Source organism: Prunus avium, chromosome 6, assembly GCF_965620075.1.
Source record: "Prunus avium chromosome 6, drPruAviu1.hap1.1, whole genome shotgun sequence".
NCBI lineage: Eukaryota > Viridiplantae > Streptophyta > Magnoliopsida > Rosales > Rosaceae > Prunus > Prunus avium.
In genome coordinates, this window is record NC_142289.1 from 12,326,731 (window position 1) to 12,346,167 (window position 19,437).

A 19,437-nucleotide genomic window follows, 5' to 3' on the forward strand; every position below is an offset into this window, starting at 1 on the left:
TGCATGAGAGAATAGAGCATCCACAACATCTATTAAACCTTTTTGCTTGTTAGTCGTAAATACATGACCATGAATATTCCTAATATTCAGATCACCACTCAATAATTCTAGAAACCATAGCCACGCTGAATTGCTCTCAATCTCTACATATGCATAGGCAAGTGGAAACATTCCGCTGTTTGCATCAACTCCCATTGCAGAAATCACTTGCCCAGGGTGAGGCCCTTAGACATGACACCCATCCAAGCAAACCACAAGCCTACAACCATTTAAAAACCCCTTCTTGCAGGTTGCAAGACAGATGTAAATCCTCTAAAATCGTAGCCTAACACCTTCCATTTTAGATTTAATGATAACTGTACTTCCCACAGTTCTCGTTCTTAACTCATGACAATAATCCCACAATACTTCATATTGTTTACTGTAAGACCCCTCTACAATGTCAACTGCCATGGGTCTTGCTCTGTACACTGTTGCTCTAAATGGTATGTAACCATAGTCTTTGTGAACTTGCTCTGCAAAAGAAGAAGCAGTCCAATTTGAATTGAGCCTTAACTGCCCGGAATATCTTTCAGCCAACCAGCTAGCAGTGACATGTATATTTTTACTCCCCTTACTACAAACATGTGTAGAATTAAAGATTTTCACATGCAGGTAAGTGCTACCACTAACACATGAAGCATGGATAACAAAAGGACAGCCCTATTCACATACTACTCTTATTTTGTTATGGTCATTATTCATAAATATCAACTCCCTTCCACAATTAATAGAGTATTGTTGGGAGTATTTGTCCCACATTGAAAAGTTAAGGGACCTAGCCTGGGTTTATAAGGAGTTGGGCTACTCCCCCCATTGCCAATTGGTTTTGGGGTGGAACCTCAACTTCCATCATGGTATCAGAGCAAGACTTCACATGTTGGGCCCAACGGCCACACGTGCTCCCACGCCACCCAATATGTGTTGTCCACGTGTTAGGCTTGAAAGTATTTGTCCCACATTGAAAAGTTAAGGGACCTAGCCTATATTTATAAGGAGTTGGGCTACTCCCCCCCATTGCCAATTGGTTTTGGGGTGTAACCTCAACTTCCATCAAGTATATCCTCACAGCTTTTCTAAACATCTCGGCAATTGCAAACTTTAAACCCACTTTGAATCCTGGGTTTGCCATATCAATTTCAGGTTTGAAATCTTCACCTTTTGGCATTCTATTCCTCCTCCTTCTTAGTTCACCTAGTACTTCATCTTCACTTGAAGAGCTACTTGGGCAGGTAAGTGTAGGTGACTCTTCTCCACTGTTTGACTCATCATTTTTCTTTGCATTAAGATCATTGTCAGTACAAGTATGATCCACATAACCTTCAAACCACTTATCATCCTTCTTCAATAAGTCAATCTCTTCATCACTCTGTGCATAGTCACTGTCTTCAAAGTCTGGATCACTGTTATCATCATCCTCATAAAAAGAATATTCTAGATCACTACTATCATTCCCCGCTTGGCTTGAAGTCAGGCTCACTGCTTTCAAGTACAAAACTATCAACCTGCTATTGCGTTTAGGTACCGTGCTCATACAAGCTAAAAGTGTATTATCTGATACTATTTGAATGTGTCTACCAATTTCAAACTCTTCACCATAAAAACTCACATCATACTCATCGTCATATCCCAAATCTTTAGCCATTCCAAATAGCTTTAATACGGACATATAGTCAACCTCACAATAATCAAACCAATTGACTTCACCACCCAAATAAGACCATTTACTGTCCCTTTCATTTTTAACTAGTTTACCTCCATGGAAAAACTTATATGTAACAACCTTGTCAGGATCTTTATCTGTGTAAGAGGTATGAGGAAGATTCACTTAACAAATCGACAAAGGTAACAAAGACCACACAAGGACAATACAAGGAACACACAAGGACCACACAATGACCATAGAAGGACCACACCAGGACCAGCACAAAGTAAAAAAGTATACAAAAAAACAAAAAATACTCCAGCAACACACAAGGACCACACAATGACCACACCAGGACCAGCACATAGTAAAAAAGTATACAAAAAAACAAAAAAAAACTCCAGCAATAGTTCAATGCACATGCCAAAAAGAAGAAAAACGAGTGAGAATGGGTTGACAACCTCCAGATTCTCTAAGGACCACCATCTTTGCACTTTCTAGCCTTAAAGTCCAACGCCAAACAGTGATTTCTTCTCTAGATTCTCCCAAAATCGAACCTCACCTCAGATTTTCATAAACCCTAGCCTTCTTCTCCCAATGTCCCATTCTCACCCAATTTCCCCTTTTCTAAAACTGAATAACCCTTACTCTCCATTGTTAAGCGATTTAAAAGAAGTGGGGCCCACACCACGTAACGGAATGTCTCTTAATACTGACGGAACAGGTAACGTGAGACAGTTTTTAAAAGTGTAAGGATATTTTGAGACGTTTCAAAGCACAGGTGGTAATCTAAAACAACTTTAAAAGCACAGGAGACATGTACATAAATAAGCCTTAAAAATATCAAGTATGTTTATTTATCAGGAATGAGAGAATTTAAGAACTTAAGAACGGGGAAGTAAAGAATTGGTATGGGAATAAGTCATTCTCATTAGATGTTTACTAACCAAATGAAATCAACACACGAATGAAAATTATAAAATTGTATGATTATTTTTGGAATGCAATAAGGAAGAACATGAATGGAGTCGGATCAACTACCCTCGAGTTGATATGATTCCTTAATTTTGAGGGTATGTGTTTACGAATTTTTCGGTGTTTAGTAAGTGTGGGGAAGTTAGTAATTGGAATCATTCCTTTTACTCCCATACCCATTTATGGTAAGTAAACATAAGGAAGTATTAATTACCTTTTTTAACTTAAGGGTACAATTGAAAAACTAAACAAATTTTATTTCCAATTTCTACACAAATCAAACATAGGCAATGAATCTCCATTTCTCATTTTCTTGAAAAGACATGAGAACTAATCTCCCATGAATTTATTTCTGTGAACCAAACATGGGTATATATAAACATGATTAGGGTCAATAAAAATCATGATGCGATTGTTACACCTATAACACGAATGACTCGTATAACTCATTTATAAATAGAGTGCTATTTATACCATATTTACTGACCACATCACTAACCACCTCTCTAATACATGTGAGTCATCAATGTGATAAATAAATATGATACAAATAGTATTATTGCTATAAATAATATCAAATTGAGTCACATTTAGGTTACACAATTAATATGCTTATAACCCAATGACGATGCAAGGGGCTTGTAGCTCAATGGTTAAAAGCATTTGCCCGTATTTTAAGTTTTAAGTTCGATTCCCCCTTCCCAATATTGCTTGTATAATTTTTTTTTTTTTAACAAAAAAAACCCCAACAACAATTAAATGGTTTCTATATGTCTTACATTTTTTCAGACCTCAAGTTTGTTGTAATTTTTTTTTTTCAGTCTTAAGAACTTGGTATAATTTAAGCTTTGTTTCAACTTACTAGAAAATTGATTCCACTTATGGTTTTCCCTTTATTGCTTTCACTTTTCACTGTTTTAAACGACACTGATATGCAAAAATTTCAATTTTCATGTAAAGTCATTGGTTCACTTTGAATTAATTCATTGGTAGTAGGCACTCCAATTAGAGCACCTCCACCCCAAAAGGGTAAGGACAATGGCAATTACTATTCACATGAGATATGAGGAGATGAATTTGTATAGAGTTTTTGATGTGGGAAGTAAAGAATATGGCTAGGTATTTATAAAATAAAATAAAAAATTTAAAAATTCTTGAATTTTTGGTAATTTTTTTCAAATTTTGTTGGTTGTTGACGTCATTATGACGTAAGCATTGTGTCATTTTGCCCAGGCAGCAGCTCAGGCTGAATTTGCCCATGGGCTTGCCTAGGCTCATGGGACCCAACCCTTGCCCGAGCTGGACCTTGCGCGCTAGAAGGGGTTTTGGGGCCTGGGGCTGCCTTTTGCCAGGGCTGGACCCAAGCGCTGGAGGTGCTCTTAGAAAAGCAAGAAGGCTATTGAATTTCTAATTTATCTAGGTACATAAAAGAACCCTCGTCAAGAAGAAGATCCTTACTCTGCATAACAACATCCTAAACAGAGGTCTTTTGTTTTTTTAGTACAAGTGATAGTCTAAACTATAGAGGATGAGAGTTTCTCACACACACACGACCAAGATGTTATGGGGGTTCGAACTTAAGACCTCTGATTTGTAAGTCAAGCAGGGACGGTCCCTAGAAGGGACTAACCTGGGCTATAGCCCAAGTGAGTTGTTACTTTATCAGCCAAAAATTTAATTTAGCCCATCCATGCCTACTAATGACAATTATGCCATCGCTCATCCAACAATACACTTAAGGAAAAGAAGATAAGACAAACTAATGAATTGATGAAGTGCCCGTTTGGCATTGCTTATTTGGGGTGATAAGTGATTTTAAAAAAAATTTGAGAAGCTCAGCCCGTTTGGTAAACTATGAGAAAATCACTTATTTTTAAAAATTGCTGTGAGAGAAAGCTATAAGGGAAAGCAGCTAATGAGGTGCTTTCATTTTCTGATTATGCAGGAATCAATTTCGAAGAAGCGCTGAGTTTAATGATTATGCGACAATCATTTTCTGATTATGTGGGAATTAGTACCAACAACACTTTTAACAAAAAGTTTACCAAATGCCAAATTGCTTTCTCTCACAGCTGATTTCTCTCACAGCAAATCTGACAGCGATTATTTTCACAGCACAGGAATGCCAAACTGGCCCGAATTCTCTTTGACTATTCTTGGACATTCTTGTGTAGGACATCTCTGTAAAATTCTCTCTAAAATGAAAAGTATTTCCGTCTTGTTCTTAGCCTACAGCCAATTTCTTTTTAATTATATTTATATTATTTTTTTATGAACATCCTACTGCTAATTTTCCTTTCAATTATAACCCTCTTCACACATAGTGCCTTTAAGTGAAAAATAAATAAATAAATACGTTGCAGTAGTTGCACCTTTATGTTCCACTCTCCAGTGCGTACATAAAGTAAATTTAGCCCACCCTATTTTAAAATTCTAGGTTCGTCCCTTAAGTCAAGACCCTTTTCCACTGGGCCCCGTTAGCCCTAAACAAAAGTCTTAAGAGCACATAAGGAGTGTTAGAAATGTGCCCTAAGAGCCAATACATTTGATGTAATCTCCTTAGAATACATTTCGTATATGATAAATAAAGGGCAATATTATTTTGTTATCTTTTATGTCGTGTAAAGAAACAAAAGTCCAGGGTGTACTAAATAAGAGATAAAGTAATCTAAAGAAGTTTAGATTCGGGAGACCTTTAATCTCTAACTGTAGTATCCCAAAATGTTCCTAATCATAAGGTTATCAAATGGGCATTGATAAACCGTCAAGATTGGCACATACTATGTATGCTCAATGATGAGGATGGTTGGTCTCAAACCATTTGTGTAGTTGACACTAATACAAGTATGTGGGTGCTCATTAGTGAATGAGTACACTGAACGCGATCAACCGCAGTTCTCGTATGGAGTATTTATCTATATGTCAAACGAGAACTTATAGTTGCAATAATGCAAATTAGTCCTTAGACCTGAGGCATCATGGTTGTCTTGTGATGCGTTATTGATCTTTGATAACTCACAAAGGCAAGTCGTAAAAGATTTTCCTTATGTGTTATTGAGATCTCTTAATTCATCATGGAGATATGTGAATGTACAATAAGGAATCTCTACCTTTGATAAGAAAAGGAGAATGTTTCAAGATATGATTCAGTGAATCTTCGGCCGAAGTACTTGAACATGATTTAAAAAGTGTTTTAATTATGTTCTATTGAATCATATGAGGTTAATCATATTAGGGGTTTGACATTATCAATCCGTACCCTAATAATATGATTGGAAACATTGTATAAGAGAAGGACCGTATTGCATTGCAATTCCAACTGAATAGGTTCTTCATCTATTCTAATTAGCTTGGGTAGCCATGATATATTGCTAGATGTCACTCTTGGCTTGTGGAAGTCCTAGGACTGATTGTGATCAATCCAAAATAAAGGAAGAATTAAAAAGGGGTTTTAATTCCAGTTGGTTAGAAAGAGTTCTAATGTTTTCCCACTGCCTTGCTAAATTAGAACCTAATGGATCGCACACCTTAAATGGTTAACTTTGAGTAATACAAATGAGAATGAGGAAATCAATTTGATTGATTTGATGTGGATGATTTACTACGTGTAAAAATATATTTGGGCCTCGGTAATAGTTAATGAGAAGCCCAAATGGTTGGGTATCAAGCCCATGGACTTAAGACACCTAAATTATGGCTTAAGTGTCATAAGGCCCAATTTTGGAAGCCCAATGGGGTTTGGCCGAAAATGCTTAAGTAAAGGTGTATGGGAATTGTTTCCATAAGCTCATTTTACACACAAACACAATCCAACATCAACCAAATAGGTTTGGGAGATCAAAGAGAGATAGTTGTGAGTTTTCAAGAGTGAAACACAATCATCTTTCAAAGGGGTTTAGATTGAAACCAATCTTGAGGATCTTGCACTAGCATCCTTGTATTCTCAAGATACTTCTTCTCATCTCAAGGTTCCATTGGTGTGGAGACTTAGAGGCCATATACTTTTGTGGCTCACAAGGAGGAGAAAGATCAAGAGGAGATCAACAAAGGGAAATCATCAAGAGAAGACCAAAACACAACTTGGTTCATATTATAGCTTCAAGGGTAATTAGAACTTATCTTTTCTCTTGAATTTTCATTTATGAAAAACATATCAATGTTCATGGCTTAAGATACTTGGAAGAAGTTTTGTTTTGAATTTAAACAACCACCATATTCTTCCGCTGCAATTAATTTGATTAATTTGTATGTTTAAGTTCAAATCAACTTCTTAAAAATGTTTTAAAACCAACAAGGAGACCCAACTTTTCTTGATCTCTTCCTTAAATAAACCCAATCCTAGACATGTATTTATAAAAAAACCCACACACTATTTAAACATAGAAACACACCCAAAATCAACCCCAAAATCAACAATTGTATATTTTTTGGGTGTGTTTATAAATGGGTTTTGAGTGTGTGTAATGATGGGTTTTGGGTGTGTTTATAAAGTGTTTTGGGTGTTGGGTTTTTTTATAATTTCAGCCCCCATTTTGGGTGTTTTAGTGAAACTCCCTTGATTAATCCCTTATCCTAGGTTCCTTGATTTCCACGACCTTTTTTTCTTCTTAACTTTTTGTCCACTTTTGGTGCCTAATTATCTATCCATAAAAATGAGACCATATTTTTGTAACTATTGGTCACCTATTGTTTCCCTTAATGTTTTTTGTTTTTTTGTTTTCAGACAATGTTATATTATACTATAAAAAATAAGAATCATTGAACTAATTTCAATGCCACCCAAAAATAATTTTTTTTTTAAAAAAAAAATGTTAAGAAAACAGATTAAAAAAGAAAGTGCAAGACTACTCTATAGCCACGTGCAAGTCATGGTGGGACCAATAAACATGTTAATTTTGATTAAGGCATTTAGCACATAGATCAGTTTTTTTGTTTTTTGTTTTTTTTTTATCAGAAACACATGGATCAGTTAAGAGGAGGATATTTATGCAAAGCTTGGTGACAAAATGCACGTGGAGAGGACCACATTCACAAGTTTTTCTTTTTTAATTTGGGCCAATTGCCTAAAGGGTCAAATCCAAATTTTTTTTAATACTCTAAACTATCTAAATTCATCTAATCTACAGAGGGGAGAATTCGAACTTAAAAGTGTAATGAGACGGGTTCATTATCTTAACTAACTTACCTAACTCACGTCTACACCCAAATTTACTTTTAATGAAAAAAGAAACTAATTTATTTATTACATGCATTTGTCAACATTTGTATTGCGATATACTCAAACTTAGAAACATGTTTATTTACTTCCTATCCATGGGTAACTTTTGTGTTTAACTTCCATCCTCTGCTAATTGAACTCAACTTTAGAAACATGTGTGACTAAGCAAAAAATTAATAGAAAAATAACAAGAGCAATTCTTGAATTGAGTTCCAACTTAGATCTAAGTAACTGCCTTTTTCATAATGTCTTTTCCTACATGCCTAGGAATCTGCTTTTCAATAGTTGATATTTATTTAAATTTTTTGCACCAATTTAATTAATAAAAAAATATTTGCCTTTTCATTAACATGGATAGGAGGTTTCATATATGGTTAATTTCAATTTAGTACCCTAAATTCTTACCTTTAAGGTACATTTGCCTTTGTACTCTCAATTTTAACGATTACATATCTTAAGCTTTTGAATTTTGCAATCTGGTTCCGACATTAACTTTGCCATCAAAATTTCCATTAATTGCTTGCATGGCCGACATGGGTCTCACCTATTCGCTTATTTCGATGTCAGTTGAAGAGTATTTTCGGGTAATTGGTGTCTTCCTGCCCATGAAGAACACATTACATGCATTAATACCAGACCATTTTTGAACATAATTCCTGAAAATACCCTTCAACTACATTGAAAAGAGTGAATAGGTGGGACCTAGGCTTGCTACACAAGCAATTAACGAAAATTTCGATGGTGAAGTTAACGCCAAATTTAGATTACAAAAAAATGGAAAAATTTAGAGTATGTAATTGTTAAAATTGAGAGTACATGAGTAAACATGCCCTTAGGGTAAAAGTTCAAGATACTAAATTGAAATGAACCATTTCATATATTCCACTTACATGGATGCGAGATCAATATGTATTTGTGTTGAGTTAGATAGCTCAAGTCAAATATGAAGACAACATATATCGGGTGATGTGGGAGTTGTGGAAGCACATGGGCCATAGGGCCAAACATGTGGATAACTTGTTTTGATACTATATTAGAATGTGAATATCCAACTCAAAATCAATTAACAATTAAGAGAGATATCTAGGATCATTTAAACTATTAGACAACATATCTGGTTCACTATATTTTATACAGCACAGATCATGTGTTAACGTTTTCGTAATACTAATAATTATGGTTGTTCGACCCAAACAAGATAATTATGTTTATATGGTTGTACCCAAAATGTCAATAGGGCCCACTCTAGAAGGCCCAAGTTGAATTCAGACCCATATTGCTTGGGGAAGTGACTGGACCTCTAAGATGCCACATCATCAAAGGTCTAGCCAATCCCATATTAAACTAAAAGACAAAAAAGGCATTCACTCCCAATATAAAAAGGAGCACTCTTTACCTAAAATGGTAACTCAAGCTAGAGAAAATTGAATGGACATGCAAGTGGTGCTATCTCCCTCTCAAGCTGGAGGTGCCTTGTCTGATTGATGGGTTCTGCTTTGGCACTGATAATTCTTGTTTAAAATGCTATGCATTTCTCATTGTTTGGGCTTCTAGTGACCTGCATTTATCGTGTATGTTTTTTTTTTGGTCAAGGGAACTCTATTCATTAATAGTGGGAAACATTACCAAATGAGGAAAGCTCAATCCAAATGCAGTCCAACACCAACAAATAAAGCAGGTCCAAAGATACAAAACCAAATAAACAACATAAGCCCATAAAATATTAAACAAAAAAACCCAAGACCTAGAACATAAGACCAGTCGCACCACATAGAAAGCCAACAACACCACTAGAGCAGATCCACCACCACTAAGGAGGAGTAATTGATACCAAGGGGTATCAAAGAGGCCCATGGAAGATGGGGGTGAGTAGGCCACCCGCGCGGAAGCACTCCCATAATCCAAGAGTCAAGTGCAGTATGCACTTTAATCGCAGCTACGGACAACCACACACCATTGAGGAAGAACAACGGGAGCGGTGGGTGCGGAACCGAGGAGCAAAAGGTTGTGGTTGAGAACTAGTGACTAGATGAAGTCTCTGGCCATGGGTGGGCAACATCACAACAGAGAAGAGATGAGGAGAGTGTAGATGTAAGAAGTAGAGGGTGAAAAGTGAAGGTGGTTGGGGAAGAAAGGAGAGGGAGAGATGGAAGATATAGGGTCTCATAGGGTGGGCTTAACTTAGGGAAAAACATAAAAAAGCTAAAGAAAACCGAAGTAGAGGCAAGGAGCTCCATATATGAGACATAGCTCAGGGGAAAAACATCCATTTCGGGTGGGGAGAAGCGAGAGACTCTCAAAACATAAGAAAATTAGTTGCATAGGGGATTGGATTACACACGTCTTCTCCTATTGTGTTTCTTTGGCTCACTGTTTTTTTGGCTTTGTGTTTCCTGTGTATGTTGAGTTTGGCTGGAACCCTCATGTTTTAAGGAGTTTGTTGTAATGCAAATCTCTGTAATTGTTTGGCTATCAATGAAATTCCTTCCCATTTATCGCAAAAAAAAAAAAAAAAAAGAGAGGTTCGATTATGTTATTATACTAATTTGAGGACTCAAGCAAACCAACTGTAATGTTACATTAAATTGATATGCAATTTTAGTTCCTGTAGTTGGTTATACCACTTTGATCATCGTAGTATTAATTTTGTCAATTTAATCCTTGTAATTTTGTCAATTTTATCAATGTAGTTTTAAAAATTGAGTAATTCAAGGATACGTTACAATTTGATTCCTATTATACTTTGAGCACGAAATTTGACAGAATTTGTAACCGAATTGGAAAGAATTTGATTTGTCAACATATTGTTGAATTACTCGAATTTAAAACTAAAAAAAGTAAAATTAATAAAATTAAAACTACGACGATCAAAATAGTAAAACCGACAGACTACAACTTCTTGCCGATATTTTGTTACAAATTGAAAATAAGCGAAGACTCCAAAACCATTTTCGTGTTGCTTCATTCTTGTTTGCTAATCACACACTCCCCGCGCGCCAATTATCGAATCCATCGCCAATCCTTTGTCCCCATCTCTCTCTTCTCTCCTCTTCTCTGAAACCATCAAATGGACCAAAACCAAAACCCTAACTGAACCCAACCACACACAGAGACCCACACACGCTTCATCCTTCAAACAATGTCATTCACTTGTCATCAGCTATTCATAAATTCACCTCCTCGTTTCACCCTTTACATCACCACCTCTCTTCCCAAAACCCCCGCCCTTCTCTCTCTCCCAATCACCTCTCGCCCACATTTCCCAATCTCAAACCACAGCCTTCCAAACCCTCACAATTCAACCTCCCTCAGCTCCCATCACTCTCGTCTCAGAGTATACGAATCCGATGGCACTCTACGGTCAAACGACGTCGTCAACGGTGCTTTCAATTTGGACTATTTTCTTTCGGTTGCCGAGTTGTTGTGCCTTGCGTCGTCGGCACTCGTTTCGGTTGGTTTTGCATTGAATTGCGCGGTTTTGAGCTTAAAGAAGACGGCTTTAGTGGCAATGGGGAACAGCGTTTTGGCGTCTGGGGCTGTGGCTTTGGTAATGGCGGTCGGAATTGGGGCGTGGATTCGGATGCGGCAGTGGAGGCGGATATGTAGGGAGTCAGTGAAGGGTGGGCTGGAGGTGAATTTGTTTGAGAGAATTGAGAAGCTGGAGGAAGATTTGAGGAGCTCGGCCACAATCATTCGGGTTTTGTCGAGGCAGCTTGAGAAGTTGGGGATAAGGTTTCGGGTTACCCGCAAGGCTTTGAAGGAGCCCATTGCTGAGGTAACATTCTTTTTCCGGTAATTGATTAGTTTGCTATGGTGGTTTTCTGTTTGTTGTAGTGCACATGATTTTTCAAAGAACTACCTTATGATAAAATACTTGGACTGGTTTTTGAGCATTGGCCTTTTTAATTGGAAAGTCAAGAACATTAGGCCACGGAAATGCAGTATTGGAATAAAATTAAATTCTTTTAGAAATTGAAAATAGTGTTTGAGCACAACACGATGTGAATCCAACACGAAATCAGTGGGTTAGGATTGACTATTGCTCAATACGAAGACAATAATGATGCCAGCTAAGTATGAATAGCCTGATTTTGACGCGATAACTGTGTTTAACTAGTCTTATGTAGAAAATGCATTTCACCCTTTTCTTCACTTCATTATCTTGTATTTTTGAAATAATTGTAGAATTATACAGTTATACTTCTTTTGTCCTTCCTTTGTTAGCATCTAGATTGAGTAGGTTTTTATTTATGGCTGTGTACAAGTGATGAGTTTGGTTTAAAATTAGAGGTTATATTTTGAGTTTCTAGTTCAATAGACATGTGTATTAACACAAACATGACACAATTAATATACAGATTGGGTTAGTGTCAAGTGATTTTACATGATTAATTAAACATAATAAGTTTCATTTGACTAACATAACTGAACTGCCACCCCTAATAGTTTGTCGTTGGAGGACATCCATTCCTTTTTAAGTTCCACTGGCAGCGTGACCTCTGAAGGGATATATCATATGACAGTGTGTATCACACATCATACGATTAGGGTGGTGACTATTTGATTGATGGTTTGTTGGTGGTTTCTGAATAACTCAATTCATTGTTTTGCTAGTTTGTGGAAATTTCATGCTGTGTTTTTTAATTTTGGGATATCTCATCTATCTATTCCGAATTTGGATTAATTTCCCCATCCAAAAATGTTCGATACACCGGTCAGCAATGGAGCTGCTTAAACATTTTCAGAAGAATATTAGTTCATCATTTGAAATGGGATACTGAATAGGAAAAACGAGAAGCATTTGCACATGGAACTACATAGTTACAACCTTGTGCTAGTGTAACTTAGTTGGATTGATTGTTTGACTGGTATTCAAATTCTGTCTTTTGCATAACCATGCATAGTTGGATTTATTTAGTCCAACAATTTTCAACATGTTAATTGATTAAGTGGTTAAGAGTTAAGTTAAAATTTTAAAGTCGCTTGTGGTAACTCATCATCCACCTGTTTGCTTAGGCTAGAGCCTTGAGTGCCATCAGTAATATGCTAAAGATAAGTGTGCAGTCTTTAATTCTAACTTGCATCAGTCCAGTATTGCCATGTTGCAATAAGTATACATTAAGTGATAATATTGGCCATATGCATGGCTATGATTTCAATCACACTATATATAATTTATTTCTTGGTGCAGTTTAAAGCTTTTAAATTCTAGTTCCCTCTTAATATGATACTTTTCCAGATGGAAATAGAGATTGAGTAAAACCTAATGCTGAATGATATAAGAGGGTGAAATCGAGAATAGAGTGTTGAAGAAGGGGAGAAAATCATGTGCTAACTTGTAAACATTTCAAACTATCTCATGAAGCACCTCTATACTAAAAAGAGCTCCTGCGTTCAAATTCCCTCTCCTAACGGTCCACCAAAGAAATAAAAACAGCAAGCAGCTAAATATCTATTTGAACATATGGCATTTGGTATATCTCTCAGTCATGGTTGATTGGCTGGCTCAAATGTTGAATATGCTGGGATCCTTTTCAATGCTCCATAAAGAATAATTGAAGAGGTCTAATGGATGCTTGACATGTGCATTCAATTAAGGGTACTTGAACAGGATTTGAATGGAAATGAGCAGAAAGTGTGATAAAAGAGCAGTACTGGCAGAGAATTGCCTTCGGGTGGTTTTCATTTTATAGGCTAATCTGCTTTTTGGTTCCAGTTAGTGAATACCATCTATTCAGAGTCTGGTTCTGTGGTGAGTAGTACCTCAAAGGTAACCTACTTAGTAATCATCATTATCATCATTATCTTTGCCTGGTGACCAAAGCCCATTTCAGGCTATCAACCGTGCTTTCTCTGCAGCCGAAAAAGGAAAGATGCATTTTCTTCTTTCCCGACACGATCACTAATCATTGTGAAATGTCAATGTTCATATCCATGCAAACAAAGAGTCACTCAGAGTGTGAGAACCCAGTGATCTTGGAAATTGGTATTGTAGAATCTCCAGTAGCTCCTTAAATAAGTTGTCTAATAGCAGACCCTTGCAGATGATTAAGATATGTTTAAAGAGGACATCACCTACTGGCAGATGCAATTTAGTGTGGGTGATGGTGTGCATGTTAAGCAATGTGGGTAAAGTCAGTGAAAAGAATCTCAATGCTCTTAGAGCATCCACAATAGGCTCCCTAAACCACCTCTTTAGCTAAAATTTAGGGAGGAATTGAAAAAACCCACCTCCAACCATGCTCCCTATTCGGCTCCTAAAATAGGGAGACCTCTAGGAGCTCCTAAATCTGAGGAGAGAGAAAGGACTCCTAGTGACTCCCTATAATTAAATGCTTCTTCATTTAATATTATTTTAAACATTTATTTAAAGCCAACTATTTTTTATTGTTGCTTTTGTGTCTACACTTTATTCCAAAATTGAATTAAAAAATATTAAAAACATTTATGACTCTTTAAACTAGGGAGTATGGTTGGAGTTGAAATTTTATAGAGAGCTCCTAAAATAGCTTTCTAGTGTTTTTAGCTAAATTTTAATTAAAAAATAGAGAGCATGATTGTGGATGCTCTTACACTATGACAGGTTGAAATGGTTAGGACCCTAGGATTTTTACTTCTGACCCTGAAGAAATGGGTTAATTTACTATGTTGAATGCAGAAAGACTGTAATGTTTTGGGCTTAAAGTATCAATAAAATAAACTTATATTGGCTGATATTGCAAGGTGATTATCTGGTACAACGTCTAACTAGTTGTTTGTTTCTGAAGACTGCAGCTTTGGCTCAAAAAAATTCTGAGGCCACTCGAGCATTAGCAGTGCAAGAAGACAATCTGGAAAAGGAGCTTGGAGAAATTCAAAAGGTTTTGTTGGCTATGCAGGTAAGGGTTCTCACTCCCAGGTGACAGCTAAACAGAATGAAGAATTGCTAGGTTTCTCAGTATGTAAATTTGAGAATTAATTGTTTCTTTTTGAGAATAATATTGCCTTCTATGGAGTTCTCCCATTTTGTTGATTAATGTAGTCATTATCCCGTATACAAGCTATGGTGCCAAGGCTAATGGATTCCCATAATATTTTATATCTATATCCGTTTGTGACTGTATTCTTGTGAATTTTTCTTAATTAGTTTGGTTATTATCCTTTCTATGAGCTACAATGCCAAGATGAACGGACTTTCAGAATATTTGATCTCTCTATCTGCTTGTGATTGTTCTCCATTTGCTTTTCAAATCTTTATGTCATCTCGATTTTCGCAAATTATTGTTAACTTGAGATCCATTTCTGGTGTCATAATTTTGATTAGAATATGTTGCACCTGTTGTCATGTGCAGGAGCAGCAGCAAAAACAACTTGAGCTGATTCTTGCGATTGCGACTTCTGGGAAGCTTCGGGAAAGTAGACAGGTACGCGATCAAGAACAAAGTACCACTATAATACGTGATTCAAGTGAGGAGGATTCAAAACAGAAGGAAGCCCACCAAATATAGTATTTGGACGGAAGCAATGCAGACAACCAAGTATTTGGTAGCTACTAATCCTAATGAAACCATTTTTCCAACGTTGTTGTTGGCCACGAGTCAAATATGTGGATTTCCTCTCAGACGGGTTCTGCTGCTGATTATCAACGCAGCTGAATCGTGGGGGCATCGCGGGCTTTCAGCCAAGGGAAAAGTTTCATATGCTTTTTGGATACATGCAGTGCTGGGTGGTAAAGGATAAACAACAAAGAAAGAATAATTGTAAAACAGAAATGCAACCATTTGAGCAGTACAATTGTACTAATAAGGTAGGAGTGGAATTTCTGCTCATTCGTGTTTTGTAATTCTTAGTTGTGTGCGCATCTGATTTCTTGTCGCTATTTATATATTGATGATTTCCAGTATCATCTTGGTCTTATGTAACTGACCTTCAAACTGGTATTAAGAACAGATAAGTGATTCCCTCAAACTTTGCCTCTTGTGGGTGTAAGTTTACCTAACTCCCACGAATGGTTTTGGATCGAAACTAAGTCAGTTTTAAGTTTTAACGAATCTAATTTTGATTTGAATTATTATGATCCACAAATAATCATCAGCCCTCTCTTATAAGAGTAGGTGAAGTTTACAAAATCTAGTGGGAGAATAGTTGAAGAAATCTTAAACTTTTTCTATTTATAACTCTACAGCTACAGAAAACGCTATCATTCCAATTTTCCTATAAACCGTATCACTTTCTAGAGGATACCCGGTCATTTCATTATAAAAAACAAGCATGCAATAACCCTATAATATTTAGGGAAATAGCCCAAAATGCCACCAATTTTTTAGTTTTAAGTGGAAATACCAAGCCTCCCCAAAATTTTTGCAAATACCACCTATAAATATATATTTATTGTCCACTTACTGCCCACATAACACTTTTTCTGAAATTTAGTTCTCTCCCACTCTCTATTCGTTCTATCTTTCTCTCTCTCTTAGGTCTGTATTCGCTGTCTCTCTCTCTCTCTCTCTCTCGTGCAGTTGTATCTGTTCCGAATTGTCCCCATCTCTTTGTTGTGAATCTGGAAACCCCACATCGACTCCATCTTCTAGGTAAGTCTTTGAATAACGTAAGGTCGCAGCTGCTTGCAACCTTGAAGCTCTACTCCATTGCTGACCTCTAATAGGTATTCTTGATGGTCATTTTCTTAAATCTTTGTGGAATTCTGTGAAATTGGTTTACTTTTGATTGCTTGGGTTGCTGTGAAATTGGTTTTATTTTAATTGCTTTGGGTAATTTTTTTTGAATCTTCATGCTCATCGATCTGGGTTTTTACCAAATGCATTTAGATTGCTCTGGATATATGAATCTTGAAATTTTGGATTTTCCATTTGATGTAATAGATTTGTATAGTCTGATTGTGATGAATCCTTGTTCAGTGCTGTGTTAGTGTTGTTTTAGTGTTGTTGTGTTGCTGTTATATTGCTATTGTATTGCTATTGTATTGTCATCGTATTGCCTGGTTATTGTTGTTGTATTGCAGTGATTTGGTCGTGACTTCAAATGTGTTAATGAAATGTTGTTTTGTGATGGTCAGAAATGGAGACAATTGTTATTCTGGTTTGCTACAATGGAAAATGGGTAACCTCAAAGAAGATGTGCAAATACGAAGGGGGTGACTCAAAAGGCTTAATAGTACCACGGACCATCACATTTTCTGAACTGTTGGATCGTGTGCATCAGATTGGTAATACAAACAACAGGGAAGACAAGGTTTGCTTAAAGTTCTCAGTTTTGGTGGCCTCGAATGAGTGGAAGCATATAAAGATTGAGGATGATGATGATGTCAAATTTTTTATGAAGTACAATTGTGAGGTAACACCTTCAAAACTAGCTCCCTTACTCGTGAGTATAGAAGATAAAGGATTGAGAAATGATGTAGTTGATAGTATGCATATGACCACAAATAGTATTCGGATGGGTCATTCTTCAGTTGCCATTGTTGAAAGCAATGTGGGAGGTGATGTTGAGACAGATTTTATGGACATGATTGATTTTAGCGAGGTGGAGGAGATGCATGGTGGTGATAATGGTACTGAAAAAAAATGAAGTGTCAGTGTACTCTGCCCCTCCTATTTTGGGCCGCTTGGACACATCAGCCCAGTTGCCAATAATGCGTTTAGGGGGAGAATCTAAACTCACTCGTGAACATAATTTGAGTGAAATGAGTGAACAGAACCAGTACAATGTGGCTGGTGTAAATGATGGAGAAGCATATTTGGACACAGAGTATTCGCGAAGTGATTGGAATCGGAAAATTAAAGTTGGGCAAATTTTCTCTAGTAAGGGAGCCTTGTTGACCAACTTACGGTTCATGGCATTGAGAGGCCACTTTCAATTTAAGGTGCAATTCTCTTGCACTAAGAGGTTGCTTGTGGTTTGTTGTCAACATCCATGCCCATGGAGGGTCCGAGCATCGAGAATTGGAGAATACAACTTCATGATTGTGAGGTGTACAACTGTCCATGAATGTGATTTGAGGTTCGTAAATGACAACCATCGTCAAGCAACTGCATCACTTGTAGCCACTTCATTGAAAAGGAAGTTGAAGGATTGTCGGACAATATACACACCAAGTGACATAATGAGAGATGTGAAACACAACTTTGGTTTGACCATTCATTATTCGAAAGCTTGGAAAGCGAGGGAGTTAGCTCTAATGTCCATTAGAGGATCAGCCGGGGAGGCATATTATATCCTTCCAGCATTTTGCTATGAATTGGAGCGTATGAATCCCGGCACAAAGACACACATCCATACTGATGAGAACAATCACTTTGTGTATTTTTTTATGGTAGTTGGCGCATGTATTAGAGGGTTTCGTTCTTCCATGCGCCCAGTGATAGCCGTGGATGCCACTCATTTAAAATCCAAGTACAAGGGTGTTATGTTTGTAGCAAATGCATTCGATGGTAATCGAAATATATATCCTCTTGCTTTTGGGATCGGGGATTTGGAGACGGATGCATCATGGCATTGGTTTTTCACTAAACTTCATGAAGCCATTGGTGAGTGTCCCAATCTTGTTATCATTTCTGATCGCAATGTTAGCATAGAGAATGTGTGGAACAAAGTTTTTCCAAGAGCGCAACATGGCATATGCTTTTATCATATGAAGGGAAACATGAAACGCACTTGCAAGTTGAAAAAGCATGATCAAATGCTGATGCACTTTGAGCAGGCTACGAAATCTTATTCAATGGCTGAATTTGATTGTCATTTTCGTAAGATCAAGAGAAAGGAACAGGTTGCTGAATATCTTGAACAAGCAGGGTTACACAAGTGGTCTAGAGCTCACATGGATGGACGTCGCTACAATGTAATGACAACAAATATTGCAGAGTCAATAAACTCAGTCCTTAGGTTTGCAAGGATGCTGCCAGTGGTTCATTTGATAGGGGAAATTATTAATCTGCTTGTGAAATGGTTCACCGAACGTCGTGAGTTGGCTTTGAAATGCACAACAACATTGTGCCCCAATTTTGGCGAGAGGAAGTTGAGGAATAGGTTGGATGATGCTTCAAGGATGAATGTCATTAAACTAAATAACGTACAGTATAATGTTGTAGATGGTGATATGGACGGCCTCGTACATATGACGAACAACAGTTGTAGTTGTAGGAAGTTTCAGCTTGAGCAGCTACCTTGCAAGCATGTAGTTGCAGTTTGTCGCTTCTTGAACCAAAATGTATACTCCAAGGCTTCTCGGTATTACACTCGAAATACCTGGTTGGATGCTTATTCGGATAGCATCTACCCAGTACAGCCTCAGGGAATGTGGGTTATTCCTGAAGATGTCCGAAGTCGAGTTGTGCTACCTCCCATGGCAAAGGTCATGCCAGGCAGACGGAAGAAGCTAAGAATTCCCTCACAAGGAGAGAGCACCATTACAAGAAAGTGCTCAAGGTGCGGTTCCACAGGCCACAATAAAAGCACCTGTAAAAACAATATTCCACTGCGTAATGTATCTTAGACAATATGATTTGTGTTGGTTTGTTAGGTACCGTTAATTTGAATTTTATTTAAGCTGGATTTGGTGTTA

General features: G+C 37.1%; 2 protein-coding genes across 2 annotated transcripts; both read left to right on the forward strand.

The window, feature by feature from the left end:
- The first annotated feature begins 10,777 nt into the window (after nt 1–10,777).
- On the forward strand, nt 10,778–15,824 carry LOC110746280 (uncharacterized). Its single transcript, XM_088255523.1, has 3 exons — nt 10,778–11,652; nt 14,645–14,755; nt 15,209–15,824. The coding sequence occupies exons 1-3, from the start codon at nt 11,017–11,019 to the stop codon at nt 15,362–15,364; spliced, it is 903 nt and encodes a 300-aa protein (XP_088111649.1). The 5' UTR covers nt 10,778–11,016; the 3' UTR covers nt 15,365–15,824.
- A 1,600-nt stretch (nt 15,825–17,424) lies between these two features.
- LOC148293677 (uncharacterized) lies at nt 17,425–19,437 on the forward strand. Its single transcript, XM_088254558.1, has one exon. It carries the CDS (start codon nt 17,425–17,427, stop codon nt 19,366–19,368), a length of 1,944 nt encoding a protein of 647 aa, XP_088110684.1. The 3' UTR covers nt 19,369–19,437.

Coding starts and splice junctions, on each gene's coding strand:
- LOC110746280 (XM_088255523.1), top strand. CDS start 11,017: ATGTCATTCACTTGTCATCAGCTATTCATAAATTCACCTCCTCGTTTC. Junction 11,653..14,644: donor TGAAGGAGCCCATTGCTGAG/GTAACATTCTTT, acceptor TTGTTTCTGAAG/ACTGCAGCTTTGGCTCAAAA. Junction 14,756..15,208: donor AGGTTTTGTTGGCTATGCAG/GTAAGGGTTCTC, acceptor TGTCATGTGCAG/GAGCAGCAGCAAAAACAACT.
- LOC148293677 (XM_088254558.1), top strand. CDS start 17,425: ATGGTACTGAAAAAAAATGAAGTGTCAGTGTACTCTGCCCCTCCTATT.